Source organism: Carassius gibelio, chromosome B5 (genome assembly GCF_023724105.1).
Source record: "Carassius gibelio isolate Cgi1373 ecotype wild population from Czech Republic chromosome B5, carGib1.2-hapl.c, whole genome shotgun sequence".
In the NCBI taxonomy this organism is placed as follows: Eukaryota; Metazoa; Chordata; class Actinopteri; order Cypriniformes; family Cyprinidae; genus Carassius; species Carassius gibelio.
In genome coordinates, this window is record NC_068400.1 from 15,408,102 (window position 1) to 15,425,060 (window position 16,959).

General features: G+C 36.0%; 2 protein-coding genes across 5 annotated transcripts in view; one reads left to right on the forward strand and one right to left on the reverse strand.

The window, feature by feature from the left end:
* The window catches only part of LOC127957234 (uncharacterized), a 364,986-nt gene that overhangs the window by 246,389 nt on the left and 101,638 nt on the right, over nucleotides 1-16,959 (reverse strand). The window lies entirely within an intron of this gene.
* On the forward strand, nucleotides 212-11,121 carry LOC127957244 (adenylate kinase isoenzyme 1). 2 transcript variants are annotated; one of them, XM_052555689.1, is made up of 7 exons: nucleotides 212-345; nucleotides 6,874-6,906; nucleotides 8,085-8,120; nucleotides 8,723-8,886; nucleotides 8,979-9,095; nucleotides 10,771-10,962; nucleotides 11,035-11,121. In XM_052555689.1, exons 2-7 carry the CDS (start codon nucleotides 6,900-6,902, stop codon nucleotides 11,101-11,103), a joined length of 585 nt encoding a protein of 194 aa, XP_052411649.1. In that variant the 5' UTR covers nucleotides 212-345; nucleotides 6,874-6,899; the 3' UTR covers nucleotides 11,104-11,121. The 2 variants fall into 2 exon arrangements, with proteins under 2 accessions (XP_052411649.1, XP_052411650.1); XM_052555690.1 differs by lacking the exon at nucleotides 212-345 and adding an exon at nucleotides 3,993-4,219.

The following is a 16,959-nucleotide window of genomic DNA, read 5'->3' on the forward strand; positions in this document are numbered from 1 at the left end:
AAACCTGCCATAAGACTTCGGACTAAAATCATGGCTGATAATTACTTCAGACACTGAGGCTACATGATAATGCATGTGAATGGTCAGAATGATGAACCTTTATCATGAAATGTGAAGAAGAGAGAAGCAACCAATCATGAGGTCTTATCTTCTACATTCCTGCACTCCCTCCCAGCAGTCCTCTGCCTTCCCAGTGTGCACTGCGTCAGCCGGAGCCTTGCGGTGCTATATAAAGCGGTGGTGGGCAGAGGGAGGGCTGCCGTGCAGCGGGTCACTCAGAAAGACAGGAGCTGGAGACGCTCAGCCTTCCCTGGACCACAAAGAGACACACAGAGAGACAGACAGGTCAGTACACTGAGAGAAAGAGCAAAAATACAGAACGGAAATGCCTTATGTTTGTGTGTGCGTGCATGAGAGAGAGAGTTAAGCTCTTTAAGGTCTTGCTGTTCACAGGCTGATCAGTGTGAAGCTGCTTGAGAATATATTTTGACAACTGCAATGTCAAACGGACAAACGTGCAGATGCTTGCGTGTTGTTTTGCAGCTTCTGTGTGTTTCACAGATCAGCCTCAATGCAGTGCTGATCTCACGCTCAAGGAATAAACACTGATGGAATCAGGGGCATGTTCTCCATTGTAAACACGGCCTCATTTAGGTCAAACAGAGCCACTCTCCTTTCTTAAAGCTACAGCAGCCCCATTACTATGGCAACAGCAGAAATGCGGTTTTACTGTCGTTTAGGAAATGTGAAACGTTCATGGCTCTGGTTTTGTTGCGGACAGCAGCTGTAGCAGTAGAGGAACATCTTTTTTTAGCGTCTCCTCATGACTGGTTTGGTGCACAGGAGGGTCATGAAACTACAAGATTGGATGGGTTCGAGGTTTCCCTCGTATCAATGTCACCAGAAACTGAGCACAAGGTGTCCACAGATGCGTCACATGACCCTGAGTCCCATTAAAACACATGCAGCTAGTTCTAAATTTTGATGGCTGATTTATGAGATCATACGTGACATTCAATCTAGTCTAGAGACACTTGCTGGGATCCCATATTCCTAAAAATAATCTGTTCCTGAACAGGGTACAAATTAGGGCTTGAAAGCACTTAAGTAAAATATTATATTTTACTTTGTTATTTAGATTTTTTAAATGTGACTATTGCCATTTTTGCAACCCTTAGTTGCAACCCAAATTTGTGGCAGTTCATCTTATAATCTACAATTATATAATTATATTATATAATTATAACATGTAATTAATAAAACTTATATACATTTACAAAAATTATATAATAAAGAAATTTTTTAGTTTGATAATATTCTTTTAGTTCACAAATGCAGTGCATTTTTCAAATATGACTGAAGTATATATTTTAAAAGAAAAATACAATTTTACTCTCTATTTATACATTTTATGTTTAATTCAATGTATTACTTGAAATTTCTTTGTAATTGTGAAACTGTGTAATTGTTAACTAGTTATTTCTGAGTGAAAAATGTTTTTACACCAATTTTTTGGTGGGGAAAATCATGCAGCAACTGGGTTGCACTACATTGATAATACATTAAGTTCAAAGTGACTCTTTACTATAATAAACTATTTACTATAATAAAATATTACAGGACTGCACAAAGTGTAATGGCATCATGAAATCGGTGTTAAAACGCACTGCTTACAGAAGATGAAGGTTTAATTTGTGGCTGCGGATGGAAGGTTGTGAGCAGCTGTCCTGAGCAATCCAGCTCATATTTACACCAGCTTTTAATAGAAAATATTACAAACAGCTCTGTGCACCTCAGGTTGCATTTATGCCTTCCTGTCTAGGACTCTTGAAATGAAACTCTGTAGAGTTACGGTGTCTAGAAAAAAAAAAAAAAACCTTACATAATCAAAGTCCTTCCAAACAAAGTCATCCCATTGATATATATTTATTTAATTATCCTTTTGAAATTTTACCTAAAATAAAAACATGACATGATCTTAAAAAATGTTTCATAAAATGCATAGTAAAGTAACATCTACATATTTGTAATCGACCACACTTGTGGCTTCAGCTTCCATTTACTACAGTCACATACATTTCTGAAACATAAATATATTATAAATATTTGATGTATAATACTGTTTACCTATTTTTGTATCATTCAAATGCAACTAAATTAAAATGATTCTTTTACATTAAAATGGTTATTTTAACACAGCAAGTTAAACTAAATTTAAACAGGAAATGTGTTACATAATGTTGCACTGGCTGCTAGCAAGTAAAAAAGAAAGAATAAATCTTATATGTTAACATTTATTATGTTTTTATATATTTATAACAATAATGTTGTTTATTTTTAGTCTACTATAATAACCTATAATTATGTATAATTGTATTAATTTAGAATTAAATTGGTATCATTTTATAAATATAATTATACAAATATTTGTATGCTTCGTGATGTGTTTGAGCTTATTTCTCTATTAATATACAAGTAATTTTGATTCTTGAATGGTAAACTTCATCTTTGTATAGTCAAAAGGTCTCATGAAAAGCAGTCCGTTGTAATTTAGTCATATGCTCCAGATTGCTACATTCTTGAAAAACAGATCAAGTTACACAGATACTGTGCATGTGGACTAACATTTAAATATAAAAGAAATGCTTTATTTCTAAATATCTCTCGATTTTCCCAGTCTGTCAAATAATAAGAGATGAGTAATCCAATAATTGCACAAGGAGCAAGTCATCGGGACGGAAATGGCAGCATTTGCTGAGAATGAGTCACAAACTGTACTGCAGTTTATAAGGCTGAACTGTAAATAATACAAGCATGAACACAAGCCATTAAACCTGCTATGATTCTCAGCTAATGCTTTCCATATAGACACTTCACGTCAGTAGAAATAAGACATGTAGCTGCAGAGAGCGAGAGCTGCTGGACTTGTGTTTGCTTCATGTGCTCTTAAAAATTCATCATCAATTCATCAGCATCATCATATAGTACATTACACGAATTTAGACCATACAACCCCCTGCTTAGTTAGTCTCTCACATGCCAGGGAGGCCTTCAAAATCACCATAATAGGCCAGACAGGCAGTGCTGAAGTGTCCGGTGCTGATTCGGGTCTTTGGGTGACATTTACAGTGGCTCAGGGTCACCCACATATAAACCAGCCCACTGGAGAACAGATCAGAGCATTAGTGTGTCAGTGGAGTTCACTACTCAAAACAAAATAGACATGCTTCACCTTTTCCAGTTTTGGGAGGAGTGCAATTTTTTTATCTTAAACAAACAGATGTACACTTGACCAGGAACCTGTCTGAAACCACTTCCTGAAACACTTTAAGTGATTCGGTTGCAATGCGTTTCAGTCTGTCTTAACCAGGTTGCTTAGTTTTCTGATCAGTAAAGACACATGGAGTGCAAATAGTTCCAAAACTCAGCAGTGTTTGACTATATGGGAAAAATACAAATCAGTCTGTAAGACTTTGAACCCTACAATATGAATTCTAGAATAGCTTTAATGTGCTTTGCATTCCATAGTTATTATGCTTGCTTGACCAAGTCAACACAAGACAATGGAGGAAATGGGAGTGGCACGCTTTTGTATTATTTCATAATTTTAGACCTCATAATGTCCTCAACATTTCCATATTTGAAAGGAAACATGACCATGACTTATTATTTCAGCTCAAGTTTCATTTAGGTTCATTTACTACAGCCATATACATTTTCTTATGAATAAAATTATTAGAATATATGTATCAAAAATACGACAAATTTTTGTAATACTAAAAATATAGATAGATTTGTGCCAACTCTGTTGCATTACAAAATGTTTTGGGGCTAAAGGCCAGGGCAAAAACTCCTAATAATAGATACAGTCACCTTTGTTTGAGTAACCCTTACTATTAAAACACTCTCTATAAAACCTAAGACACAGTTGGTTTAAAGCCATATCAAATGCTTCAAGAGTGAGCAGAGATCTCTTACAGTCAAGACAATCTGCTCTCAAAGCTTCATCTTCATTAGGAAAACTTTCTATAGCACTGCTCTTTTAAAATAGCATTGCAGCTATGACACAGACCAGCAGGACCAGTCTTTGAGAACACCGCATTTGCATGCAAGGTCACATGACCAGCTGTGCAGTCACAAGAAAAAGGGATCTGTTTACACTTGCCTTCCACAAGCTCCAAGACGGAGTATTTCAGCCTGACTGCAGAACTCCAGAACAGTAAGACACACTCTTTATAAGCTTCTCTCTCTCTTTCTGCTATAGTGTTTAGTCTTTATGCTTCATGAATCCTGTCTGGAGACTCAGTCATTGGGTGGGTGTGTCCCCTGAGTGTCCCTAACCTCTACACTTCAACAGAGCGACTGACAGAGCCGTTTCATACAGTTAATAACGCAGAGAACGTGCTGAGCTGTTAGCTGCAGTCCACTGTAGCTCTGTGCAAGCCATGGTTGTGATTAAGTATCTGAACTATTCGCATAAACACACGTCACATGTGAAACTAACTCCAATCTGAGACCAAAAAAAGAACAAAAGCAATAACTGACGGTATAAATGTATATAAATAAATAAGGGTTTGAGAGTTTTGAATTCCAGTTAACTTCATACAGTTTACAGTGACAGGCAGTAATGGCTCTACACGTCTATGACCAGTGGGGTTCCTCTTCTGGTTTCGTGTTGAGGTGTGACACAGCTGTGAGGAATGTCAGCTAGTTTATGCCTTCATAACCATCTCATAGTGCCTCTGAATCTCGTTCTTGAGGTAAAGATGGGTAGATTGATGTCTCTTATCAATCTACTGCACTGGCTACTGGGTTTTAATAATTTTCTTCACAACTGCATTTTTTTATGGCAAAAAAGCTTTCATCTGATGCACAATGATAAAATATTCCATAAGATTGCATGGGAGGTTTGATTTACACACGTGAAAAGTTCCTTCCTTTTGAGATTATTATAGTACAGCACATAATACAACACAGTAACATACTGCAGCTTTCAAAATGTCAAAAAAAAAGAAAGGAAAAAAAAGAGCATTAACTGAAACGGAACTGTAAAAATAAGGCATACAGATAAACATCAACACAACACACTGCTCAGTAGAAGCAGTGGTGATAATGTGGTGAAGTGTGTGACAACTTGTTTTGTTCCTGTCTGTGTGGAGCAGCTGAAGAAACCCTGATCATTTCAGTCTGACCTGAGCTGAAAAATACACTATTCCTGCGTCCCAGTTTGGCTACTAAGTACATACTTTTGAGTATGTAGCGGAGTATTGCAGTAGCAAGATTTGGGACAAACTACTCTACACTGGCATTGTCTTCAAAAGGGACTAGATTGTTGAGGGGTATAGTATATAGTTGCGCACTCATTCCCTTTACGGGATGCACTGAAAAAGTAGCAAGAAGCAGGCAGTATGTCAGTAGAAGTTGAATTGTACAGAACATTATCAGACTTCAGTGTCAGTTCTCATTAATTTGTGCAAACTTTACTGTTTCTGCATCCTGGTTTATATTTTGGAGCTGTCGGAAATCGGGAAGGATTTCGCGGGAAGTTGCATAAGCGTGCCTGTCCTGTGTAGCGTGAAAAACAGCCCGGTAAAGGCGAACGTTTGTTTTCAGTGGAACGAACATGCACATGTTTATTCAAATTGGAAAATCTCACACGAATCGCTGGATGAAAAAGCAAAGAAACAGTAGCCGGACTTACTAATCTGTCGATTCTGTCCATCTGTTCTGCTTCCGCGCAGAAAAACAGAGCCGAAGCACAACCAAAGCAATGTTCTCCCGCCAAACGCGTGCAGTTTTATTTCATAGGGGCTATATGTACTTTTTTGACTCTGCTGAAGCATAAAAATACAATAATATGTTTGCAGATATTTAAGAAACATGCAAAGTAACATAATAGTTTATCTGAAAAACAATGCTACAATCAATTATTCTGCTTTGGATACTATAGCTCCAGAAAGCTCCATGCTTTCTGGGGCGAAATGTGTTCCCTTTTTTTGTTTGTGAAACCCACGCTGCCAGTTTAACCCAGTATTTCGGTATGCCGGGTTGCCAGTTGGCGGAAAACAGCGTATTTCATGCATTCATTGTCAAGTGTGCTGGTTCTTTTTGGTGTTGTCAATCTGGCAACCTGCGTGTGCGTCAAAGTCTGAAGAGGAGGGGCCGGGTGGTAAAACCCTCTCCAATATTTAGATTTCGCACTGCAATTCCCAGTTCAACCACTCGGCGTTAATCCTGTTGTACATACAGCACCTTTGAGGGCCAGCTTTATTATAGCTTTAAAGGCACCGCAGCATAAAACAGCTCTTTTATTTGTAAGGATCACATAGATAAGGGGGAAATGGTGGTGAAAAATTAAATGACTATAAAAGACACTGGCCTTATATTACAAGTTGACCTCATGCATGACAAGTAAACTCAGATTCATAAATTCATATCTGGAGCAAAGTGTATTTGCCTCACTTTTACTAAATGTTCAGTTCAGACAGTAGGAAATTTGACTTCACATACAGTAGCAGACAATGTAATGAAACATTAACACAGGCAGAAATGTAAATAGATAAAGATGAGTCAGAAATGTACACAGTGTGTGTGTGTGTGGGTTAGACAGAGGAGAGAGAGAGAGAGTAATGTATAAAGTGTTGCTGGGTCAGTGTGTGACAGTGTTATAGGACTCAGTTGGGAAACACTGATGCTTTGAGCAACATCAGAATTAATTTGGAATCTGTTCATCTCGGCCACATCAGAAATGATTGTGAACTTTGTGATCTGTTAACAAGAGTTCATATAAGAATGAATGAGTGACAGACTTCAAATCAACAAGACTTTCAACTCTTTATCTGGACTAATCTTTGTCTTTTATTGCTCCTACAGGATAATCTCTCACGTAACAGACAACCATGGCAGGTGAGAATTTTATTCCATCTCTCTCTCTCTCTTTCTCTCTCTCTCTCTCTCTCTCTAGTATTTTATTGACCACCTGAATGAAACTGCGCTCAGTAAATGGTAGAGTTTGTTAAAGCATACAGTGCAGTGTGATAAAACACAATGAGGGTTTACAAACATTGGCCTCCTAAAGAGGGACTGTAATAAGACAGATTGAGACGAACAGCAGCTCTGAGCTTTACACACACTCACACACGGTACTGTCACTGGATCACTGTGAGAATTAGACTCGATGACAAACACAACTATGGAGAACTGAAGCGCAAATAAACAGTGACGGTCGAGATGAGACAACTGAACGTCTTCAGCAGTCATCTTCAACATTTGCTGGTCTCTGATGACCTCATGTGGACACTCGCTGTACTGCAAGAGGTTCTTTACTGTACAGTATACAGCGCATTTCTAGACCAACAGTGTTAGTTCAGGTAACAAGTTTAGGTTAAAAAAACAAAACAACACAAAACTGTTGTAGTAACATTCTTTTGACATGTTTGTAAACTGTTGAAACGTGAAATTTTCTTGTCGTGATTATAATGTTTTTTAAAGGTAACAAAAGCGTTTCATACAACGTTCTGCTTTGTTTATTTTCACAAAATAGAATTTTTTTTTGAACACTGGTTTTTAATATTCTAATAACGTTAAAAATTCTCATTGTATTTAGAGCGTTATTTAAAGCTGACTAAAACGTTTCTTAAACATTCTGCTAATTTTACCCAAAATAAATGTTTTCTAAAACGTTTTAAAAAAAATATTTTAGAATTTTATTTAAAGGCAACAATAGATAGATAGATAGATAGAATAAAGTTCTAAAAACGTTATAACATAACATCATAAGGATGTTTTGAGAAAGTAGTTTTAAGAATTTTTTTTCTAAGCATTATGAAAATGTATATAAAATATTTTTATAGTTAGAAGGATGTTCCATTAACATTTCTTTAAAAACATTTTGCATGACAAAACAACAACAACAACAAAAAACAAGTTTTTAGAAAGAGAAACAAAATAGCCCACAAATACAACTCAGTTTTAAAATAATATATAAATAAAGTTTTTATAAATGATGATAAATAATTGACAAAAAAATTGTTTTGATTCACCTGTTACATTTGGACTGATTTGAATGTTTCCTTGTGCCACAGACAAAATTAAAGATGCTAAGATCGTCTTTGTGGTGGGTAAGTTGAATTGCCTTTACATATTTCACAGCTCACCAGTGTAACTCATCTCCTAACAATCATTCATCAAAATCAAAATGAATGTAAACTCTGATCATAAGCAGTGTTGGAGGGAAATGTGTTGTGAAAGATCAGCCCCTTCCCCCAAAGCTATTTGTGTAAACATCACATATTCCCTTAAAAGTGCATGTGCCTCTGATCCGTCTCTCCTCCTCGTGTCAGAGGGAGTAAAGCATTATGTGACTTAGCATTGTTTAACCATTTCAAAAGTCCATTATATTTCATTATGCACTGCTGGTCTATCTAAAATGATCTAACGTTGACTACTGCTCACAAAAGGTTTGGAATATAAGATTTTTGAAAGAAGTCTCTATTGCTTTACCAAGACCGCATTTATTTGATCAAAAATACAGTAAAAATGTGGAAAAATTATTACAATTTAAAGCAATTGTATGTGAATACATGCTAATATTTCAACATCATTGCTCCAGCCTTCAGTGTCACATGATCAGCCATAATTGTTAATAGTTTAGATCATGCTGCTTGTTGCAATCAAATCAAAGCAATATTATATTAGGATCTGACCAGTGTTCTTATGTCAGGCGGCCCCGGCTCAGGAAAAGGCACCCAGTGTGAGAAGATCGTGGCAAAGTATGGCTACACTCACCTGTCCTCAGGTGACCTGCTGCGTGCGGAGGTGGCATCCGGCTCAGAGAGGGGCAAACAGCTTCAGGCCATCATGCAGAAGGGGGAACTCGTGCCTCTGGTCAGTCCAGTCGCCCTTCGCATGCTGGATAAAGCATTTCTCAGTCACTAAATGAACTCTGCCACACTGAGACGCCGCTCTGCTTTCTGCAGGACACCGTTCTGGACATGATCAAAGACGCCATGATCGCCAAAGCTGATGTCTCAAAGGGCTACCTGATCGACGGATACCCTCGTGAGGTCAAACAGGGAGAGGAGTTTGAGAAGAAGGTACAACAACAACACCACAACACTACACAAAGCCAAATCTGAAGAAATGGTGTCATTTTTGACTGAATTGAAGGATTGAAATGATTTCATTAGAAGTGGTTTCTGCTGAACTGTGAATTTCAGATGTCATATTTTCCCATCTCAGAATCACCAATGGCCAGTTTTATTTACTATCCTAAATAAATTAATATAGTAAAGCACTGACAGTTATTTACAATTATTAACTTAAAGCCAAACCATACAGCACTACATTTACATCACAACACTTACTGTATTTTCCGGACTATAAGTTGCACTTTTTTTCATAGTTTGGCTGGTCCAGCGACTTATAGTCAGGTGAGACTTATTTATCAAAATTAATTTGACATGAACTGAGAAAAATGAACTAACAGAAAACATTACCGTCTACAGCCGCGAGAGGGCGCTCTATGCTGCTCAGTGCTCCTATAGTCTACACTAAGCAAGATTTAGCGCCCTCTCGCGGCTGTAGACGGTAATGCTTTCTCTTGGTTCTTGGTTCTAAATAAAAATTTTGAAGTTCTAAATTTTCACTCAGTTTTGCAGAGTCTTCAAATAAACCCCACAATATAATGGAATAAAGCAGATTTATTATTTAATAAGTAAAAATACATCAGCATTCAAACATACATGGCTAAATAAGAGCTTTTTTTTCTTCTTCTTCATCAGGGACAATTGATCAAAAGTTACAGTAAAGACATTAATAATGTTACAAAATATTTCTATTTCAAATAAATGCTGTTCTTTTGAAATTTAAATTTTAGACTGTTGGCAACACTGATAATAATCAGAAATGTTTCTGAAGCAGCAAATCAGCATCACGTGACACCTAAGACTGGAGTAATGTTACTGAAAATTCAGCTTTGATTGCAGCAATAAATTACATTTAAACATATTCATGTAGAAAACAGATATTTTAAAATTTACTGCATATTTTTTTATCAAATTATTTATTTTAAAAATATTGAAATAACTTAACACTACTTAAAGAATTTGTGTATAATATAAAAGTAGTTTTAATGCATTAATTATGCCTTGTTATGCACCTTATAAATGAATTGTAAAATCTCATTTGATAATTATAACCACAGTTAATAAATTATAACACTTGTCAATTAATCGGTACACTATGCATTTTAAATTTGGTTATAATTATTTATGACAAGATGTAATGTATTACAATGCACACTGTGAATAATTATAATGCATTATACCATTTAATAACCCTTTATAATGCATAGAGGCTTTACGTAAAGTGTAACCAATCATTTTTACAGACCCTGAACTTTAAACTGCTAGTTTATATAAAACAACTACTGTACATATTTAAAGTATTCTTATTTAAAAAAAAAAAAAAAAAAAAAAAAACATTTACATCCAGTTCAATTCTATAGAACCCATTAAAGAATGCTGAAGATTTCTGGTAAAAAACAAACAAACAAATTATAGTTGTGTTTCACATTTGTGTCCTGTGCAAATGAGTGTAATCAATGAAAACATATGAACATTTCAGTATTAAATCATATGGCACTGGCACAAATCGAGAATGAGAATGACCCGTGCATACAAGCACACACATGATCTGCTTTCCCAAACTCATAAACTCCATGCAAAGTTGTTCAGACTGAGCATGAGGTTTCTCTCTTCCCTCTTTCAGATCGGCGCTCCAGCTCTCCTGCTGTACATCGACGCTAAAGGTGAGACCATGGTGCAGAGGCTGTTGAAGCGTGGAGAGACCAGCGGCCGCTCCGACGACAACGAGGAGACCATTAAGAAGCGTCTGGACCTCTATTACAAAGCCACTGAGCCCGTCATCGCTTACTACGAGAAGCGTGGCATCGTTAGGAAGGTGAGCGGAAACACTGACTGAAATATGATTCAAACATTGCTCTTTAACTGACGGATCTCTCTCCTCCTCCAGATTAACTCTGAGCTGCCGGTGGATGAGGTTTTTGCTATTGTTGTAAAAGCTATTGATGAGCTGAAGTAAACAGCACTTGACAACAAACTCTTGTTTGGGTTATTATTCTGCATTTTTTTCTCACATATACTCATCATTGCTGTCCTAATAATGTCTTTATTACACAGAAATTCCATCCCGAGACTAAATCTATCAGATATCTCCATTGCTTTGAATGTTCGACTAGTAATACCCTAGTAACCAGCCAGAATACCTTAGTAACTGCGTTTTTACCAAGCTGCCATTTGTATGTTTTTTCTTTCATCGTATTTTGACTGTACATCATAATTATGACTTACCAAAGCAAGATGTTTTTCTTGTCTTTCAGACTGTAGGGTTCCATCAGTAAATTCCTTCTCCAGAATTTTCTCCGTAGGGGAATTAATTTTTAACAATAACTTATAAACTATTAAAGGCAGACCTGGTGTGAGCTCTGAGGGTTTGAATCGATGGTATATGCTTTTGTTGAAGCCATCTACTTGCATTAATTCATTTTTAATAAGTGTTTAGTTGAATCTGTAGTGAAAACTACATTAGCCATGATACTGTGCAGAAAATCTGGCTATAAACTTAAAATATATATTATATTTATTTATATAATTTATATATTTTATAGATATAATCAACAACTTTAAATTAATTGTTTTATATTTCTCCATCGTTGGATAAATGCTTCTTTGCACATCGTGATTCTCCTCAAAGCTGGTTTGATTCATCACATTGTTTTTAAAACAGTTCCTGTGGGAAAAACAATTGGAAAAAATACTTCTGGAATGTTGGCAACCATTCTGCTAAACATTGTTGAAGAACTACAGTGCTTGGTGGAAGGATTATATTCTGTTGTATAATAAATTATTACATTTTGTATTGCTGTGTGTTTATTTTATCTTTCTAACTATATGTAATAACCATTCTCCAAAACCTGTATGACCTGTGGAGCCATGCTTTACAGTGATTTTAGAGTAGCGCCACTCCACGTCATGCCTAACAATGACCCGTAGCTCTTCTAAAGTAAGTGTACAAAAAACACATCTTCATGGGCTCATTTCATTACTATCTCACCTGGCTAGAACACAGTCCTGGAGTGGAGTTCAGGTCTGCTGACCGCTGCAGAGAACAAAGATGAAGTAGGCCCATACTTCAGGCTTTACTGTGCAGTTGTCACCAGTTCACTCATCTAGACCAGCACACTACTGAGTGCGTTGTTCAAGGGCACAACGGTGATAAAAGAAGGAATGATTCTGCATGAGTCCCTGTCCTTCAGGTCTGAACCTGTCAAGAGCTGGTTTGTACAGCAGAAACTTTTCACAAAGAAACCATGAGAAATTAAATGACATCTTATAAGTAAAATGTATTTATGTGTATTAAAGGGATAGTTCACCCAAAATTGGAAAGTTTCCACAAATTATGATTTTTAGCTCCAGTCGTTGCAGTCTATCAGTCGTACAATGCATGGCAAATGGTAACAGAAATTTATGAGAGTAAAAAAAAACATGCACAGACAAATCCAAATTGAACCCTGCAGCTTGTGACGATACATTGATGTATAAAGACACAAAACAATCATGCATGAGGCATTCTTCTTCTTCTTGCTTTACGGTGGATTGCAGACTTATAAGTGCATTATTGCCACCTATCTCTCAAGTGGACCATTGACACTCTATCTACAATCTCAATTAGTAGTATCAATGGTCCATTTGATAGATAGATGGGAGTAATGCACTTATAAATTTGCAATCCGCCATAATGCAAGAAGAAGAAGAAGAATGCCTCACGCTATTGCTTCTGTGAAGTGTGTTAACAAGAGTTCTAATGGGCTGTTTACACCAGACGCGATTTGCACAAATAAATCATGCTAGTCACGCGTAGTTGGATGTTTAAACATTTTGAGTTTATTCGCTTCATTTGCGCATGAAATTCACTTCACAAAAGATGCAAATTTGCGTCATGGGAGGGGCTTCTGCCAGTTGAGTCCACGCAGCCTTGTGACTTCAACCACCATTTATTCTGATTTTCAAAATATTACTGTTATCGTGTCATGAAATGTAGTTTTAAAAGTATTTCAAGCAAGAATGTATTTGTTTTAAACTTAAAGGGATAGTTCATAGAAAAATCATAATTATGTTATTAATAACTCACCCTCATGTCGTTCCAAACCCATGAGACCTCCGTTTATCGTTGGAACACAGTTTAAGATATTTTAGATTTAGTCCGAGAGCTCTCAGTCCCTCCATTGAAACTGTGTGTATGGTATACTGTACATGTCCAGAAAGGTAAGAAAAACATCATCAAAGTAGTCCATGTGACATCAGAGGATCAGTTAGAATTTTTTGAAGCATCGAAAATACATTTTGGTCCAAAAATAGCAAAAACTTCGAATTTATACATCATAGTCTTCTCTTCCGTGTCTGTTGTAAGACAGTTCAAAACAAAGCAGTTTGTAATATCCGCGAACTAATCATTCGATGTAACCAGATCTTTTTGAACCAGTTCACCAAATCAAACTGAATCGTTTTAAATGGTTCACGTTTCCAATACGCATTAATCCACGACTGACTTAAGCAGTTAACTTTTTTAATGTGGCTGACGCTCCCTCTGAGTTCAAACAAACCAATATCTCGGAGTAAATCATGTACTCAAACAGTACTGAACTGCTGTGAAGAAAGAAATGAAGATGAACAAAGAGTAAAATTTTTTTTTTAAATTTTAAAAAATAAAAATAAAAAACATATATATACTGTTCAGTTTCTTGCACAGAGTGATCATTTTGTGTCTTTACACATCAGTGTATCATCACAAGCAGAGGGTTTATATGAATTTGTCTGTGCATATCTTTTTACTCTCATAGATTCTGTTACCATTTGCCATGCATTGTATGGCTGAGAGACTACGACGACTGGAGATAAAAATAATAAATTTGTGTTCTACTGAAGAAACAAAGTCACCTACATCTTGAATGTCCTGGGGGTAAGCAGATAAACTGGGTGAACTATCCCTTTAATGCAAATATATAAATATATCAATTAATATAAATATATATAAATATAAACTTTCCAGTGTTGCCATTGTTAGTTAAAGCTAAAACCTTTAAAGATAATTTTCATTGATTGAAATAAAGCTGAAATAAAACAAAACAAGAATATTACATGGAAAAGCTTGCTTTAATTTTTTTTCTTACAACATTTTGCATTGGCAACTGAAATAGAATTTAAGTTGAAGTACTAAAATTATTAACACAAATACTGAAAAATAAATCAAAGTTAAATAGCAATAAAATAGTAAAATCTAACTAAAAATTAAAATGAACTAGAGTTAAATAAATAAAAACTAGCTAATACAACTGAATGAATACTATTATAGTTTATTAATAATAACTGTTCTTCTTAAATACTAAATATTTCTGCAAATTATTTATTAATTAATTTTTTTTAGTTATTTTAGTTTATCAAGTTAAACTAAATGGCTAAGAGAAATTATTTCATGACAATTTGCAGGAATAAAATAGATTTTGGTATTTTATATTAATTTATTTTATTTCTTTGTTTCATTTCAGCTGAAGTTTTCAGATAGCACTTTTAATGCTTTTTACTAAGCCTCTAGTGCCCTCTAGTGGACAAACCACTCACAGAACTCCTGACAACATAATTGTGATGATCAGAGACATACAGTAACTTTACACATAACATAGCATTTTTGTATTACAGATTTTCTCGACTGATTTGACAAATTTCTCTACAATGATGTAATTGCTCTCAACACAGTAAACACAAGCCATCTGAGCACACTCTTGCTGCCAAACAGTTTAACTTTACAGCAAAATGAAACGCTGCATTTACAATTTATTTTCCTGGTAATGGTTTATAAAAAGTTAATACTAACATCGAAACTGTGTATTCTCTACTGATTTTAGAAAAGAGTATTCTCCGTTGATTTCAGAAGTTCGCTCATGCATGTAGAATAGAATTTCACCACATTAAAATGCAGAATATATTCCGGATGGAGCCAAAGAAAGAAAGAAAAATAAAAAACTGTATGAATGTTGAATTGTTTGATAAGCTTCTCAACATCTTCCACTGTTTCTGGTGGTCTCGTGGGTTCTTCAATTCTGCAAAATGTTTTAGCATTTACACAACCTGCCACTCTATCGATATCAATATTCATAGCACAATCCTTGAAAATATGGAAGTGGATTAAAATAGTAACACTGGAGATGGCCATGATTTCTTGGTCAACTAGGGTAACTGATTTCAGTTGTAATACATCTACACCATCTACCTCTCCTCCCTCGTCTTCTATTCTTCTGTCCACTTCCTTTCTGTCTGTATTCTTTACACTGTTATTCTCCTCTTGCTCTTTCCACTACACAAATACTCTCCACTCTATCTGTTCTCTCTCTCCTTCTCCTCTCCTCATTTTATCACATCCTCTTCTCTTTCCCTTTTCATACATTCCCTTTTATCATTAAAGCAATTGTGATAAATGTGTAAACAACACAACTTGCCCACAAAGTGGTGATTTAAAAAAAAGCAATAAGCTCGAATAAAACGAGAAAGCAAAAAAAAAAAAAAAAAAAACCCTGGTGGGGAAGAGTTAACCAACTGCATGCCTGGTGCAGTATGTTGTTGTTGTTGGTTTGACCTTCATCAGCACACCTGACATCCTCCTCACACACTTCCTTCCTGATGTTTCAGAAATCAGTCAGGTATTCATCTGCGAGGATGTAACATTCCACACAAACCTGTCATGCTGTTATGAAAACACTTACAGGCGTGTGTTCAGAAAGACACATCCTCCTGTTCGACAACGAGTTTTCCTCTTCCTCCTGGCGGCAGACGAGCGCTCCTCAGAGAATACGCCGGATACCTGTGCAGAAGTGTCGTTCTGCTCATGGGAAGCGTGCCAATAAAGTGTGAGGGGCCTGTGATGATTTCAGCAGCCTCGGCTTGGCTCATTTTACAGCTTAAGAGGCATGTATCCTGTGCTTTCAAAATCAAAGTTGGTTCGCTTTGAGTCTACGCTACAGCAACCAGATACCCTAAGTAAAACATGGTCGTGCTGATATGACCGTTTTTGTATCGTATGTTGTATGTTTCTTGCAAATTACAAATCATGCAAATCATTTTCTTAAAACGCTGTGCAATAAATTCTCAAATATTTTCCTAATAGTTAATACAGCCAACTAAAAATTAAATATATCAGAAAAAAAATGCAGACATTTGTATTGGTTTTATGCAAATCACAAACATTTATGTAGCCTACCATTTGTCCAAACTCTGTAATTTTGGTGTATTTTCAGTCTGATTACTGCTTGGTTAATTACACACAAAAAGCAACATTTTGAACACAATCTTATTTTTACTATAGGAAACAGATTGATGATTAAAACAAAGATGAAGTCAGCTGCTTCAATTAACAATTAAACTTAATGGCTCCACATTTGATTATATGCTGTTTAATGTTGGCGCTATTTTACATTTGCATCTTTTTACTTATGCGATCACTTGTTTCTTTTTCTTCTTTGACGTGTTTTGATCCAGACATTCAGTAAAATACACAAAGATGTGTAATAGCGCCCCCTACCATATAACAGTGAAAAAATCCTGTCAATTGCGGGGAAAGAGTTAAACTGGACAAATTTGTCATCATTTGCTAATGTTTTTGCAAAATCAAGATATATGATTAATAAACCTATTAAAATATGTAAACTACATTTGCATGCAAAAGTCTTCAATCTTAGAGTAAGTAAATCATAAATCAGCGTCAGTAAAGGGATCAGTCTGAACGGACACATGGGGAGGGAGCTCATGGTTGTCGCTTGTGTCCTTGACCAGATCCTCCGAGGGCCATAAGGAAATGTAGGGCCTGCGCACAGACACTTTCCTCTTG

What these genes read in the sequence shown, in the direction of transcription:
- LOC127957244 (XM_052555689.1), top strand. An exon ending in TAAGATCGTCTTTGTGGTGG is followed by an intron (nt 8,121 to 8,722) that starts GTAAGTTGAATT and finishes TTCTTATGTCAG; the next exon opens with GCGGCCCCGGCTCAGGAAAA. An exon ending in AGCGTGGCATCGTTAGGAAG is followed by an intron (nt 10,963 to 11,034) that starts GTGAGCGGAAAC and finishes CTCCTCCTCCAG; the next exon opens with ATTAACTCTGAGCTGCCGGT.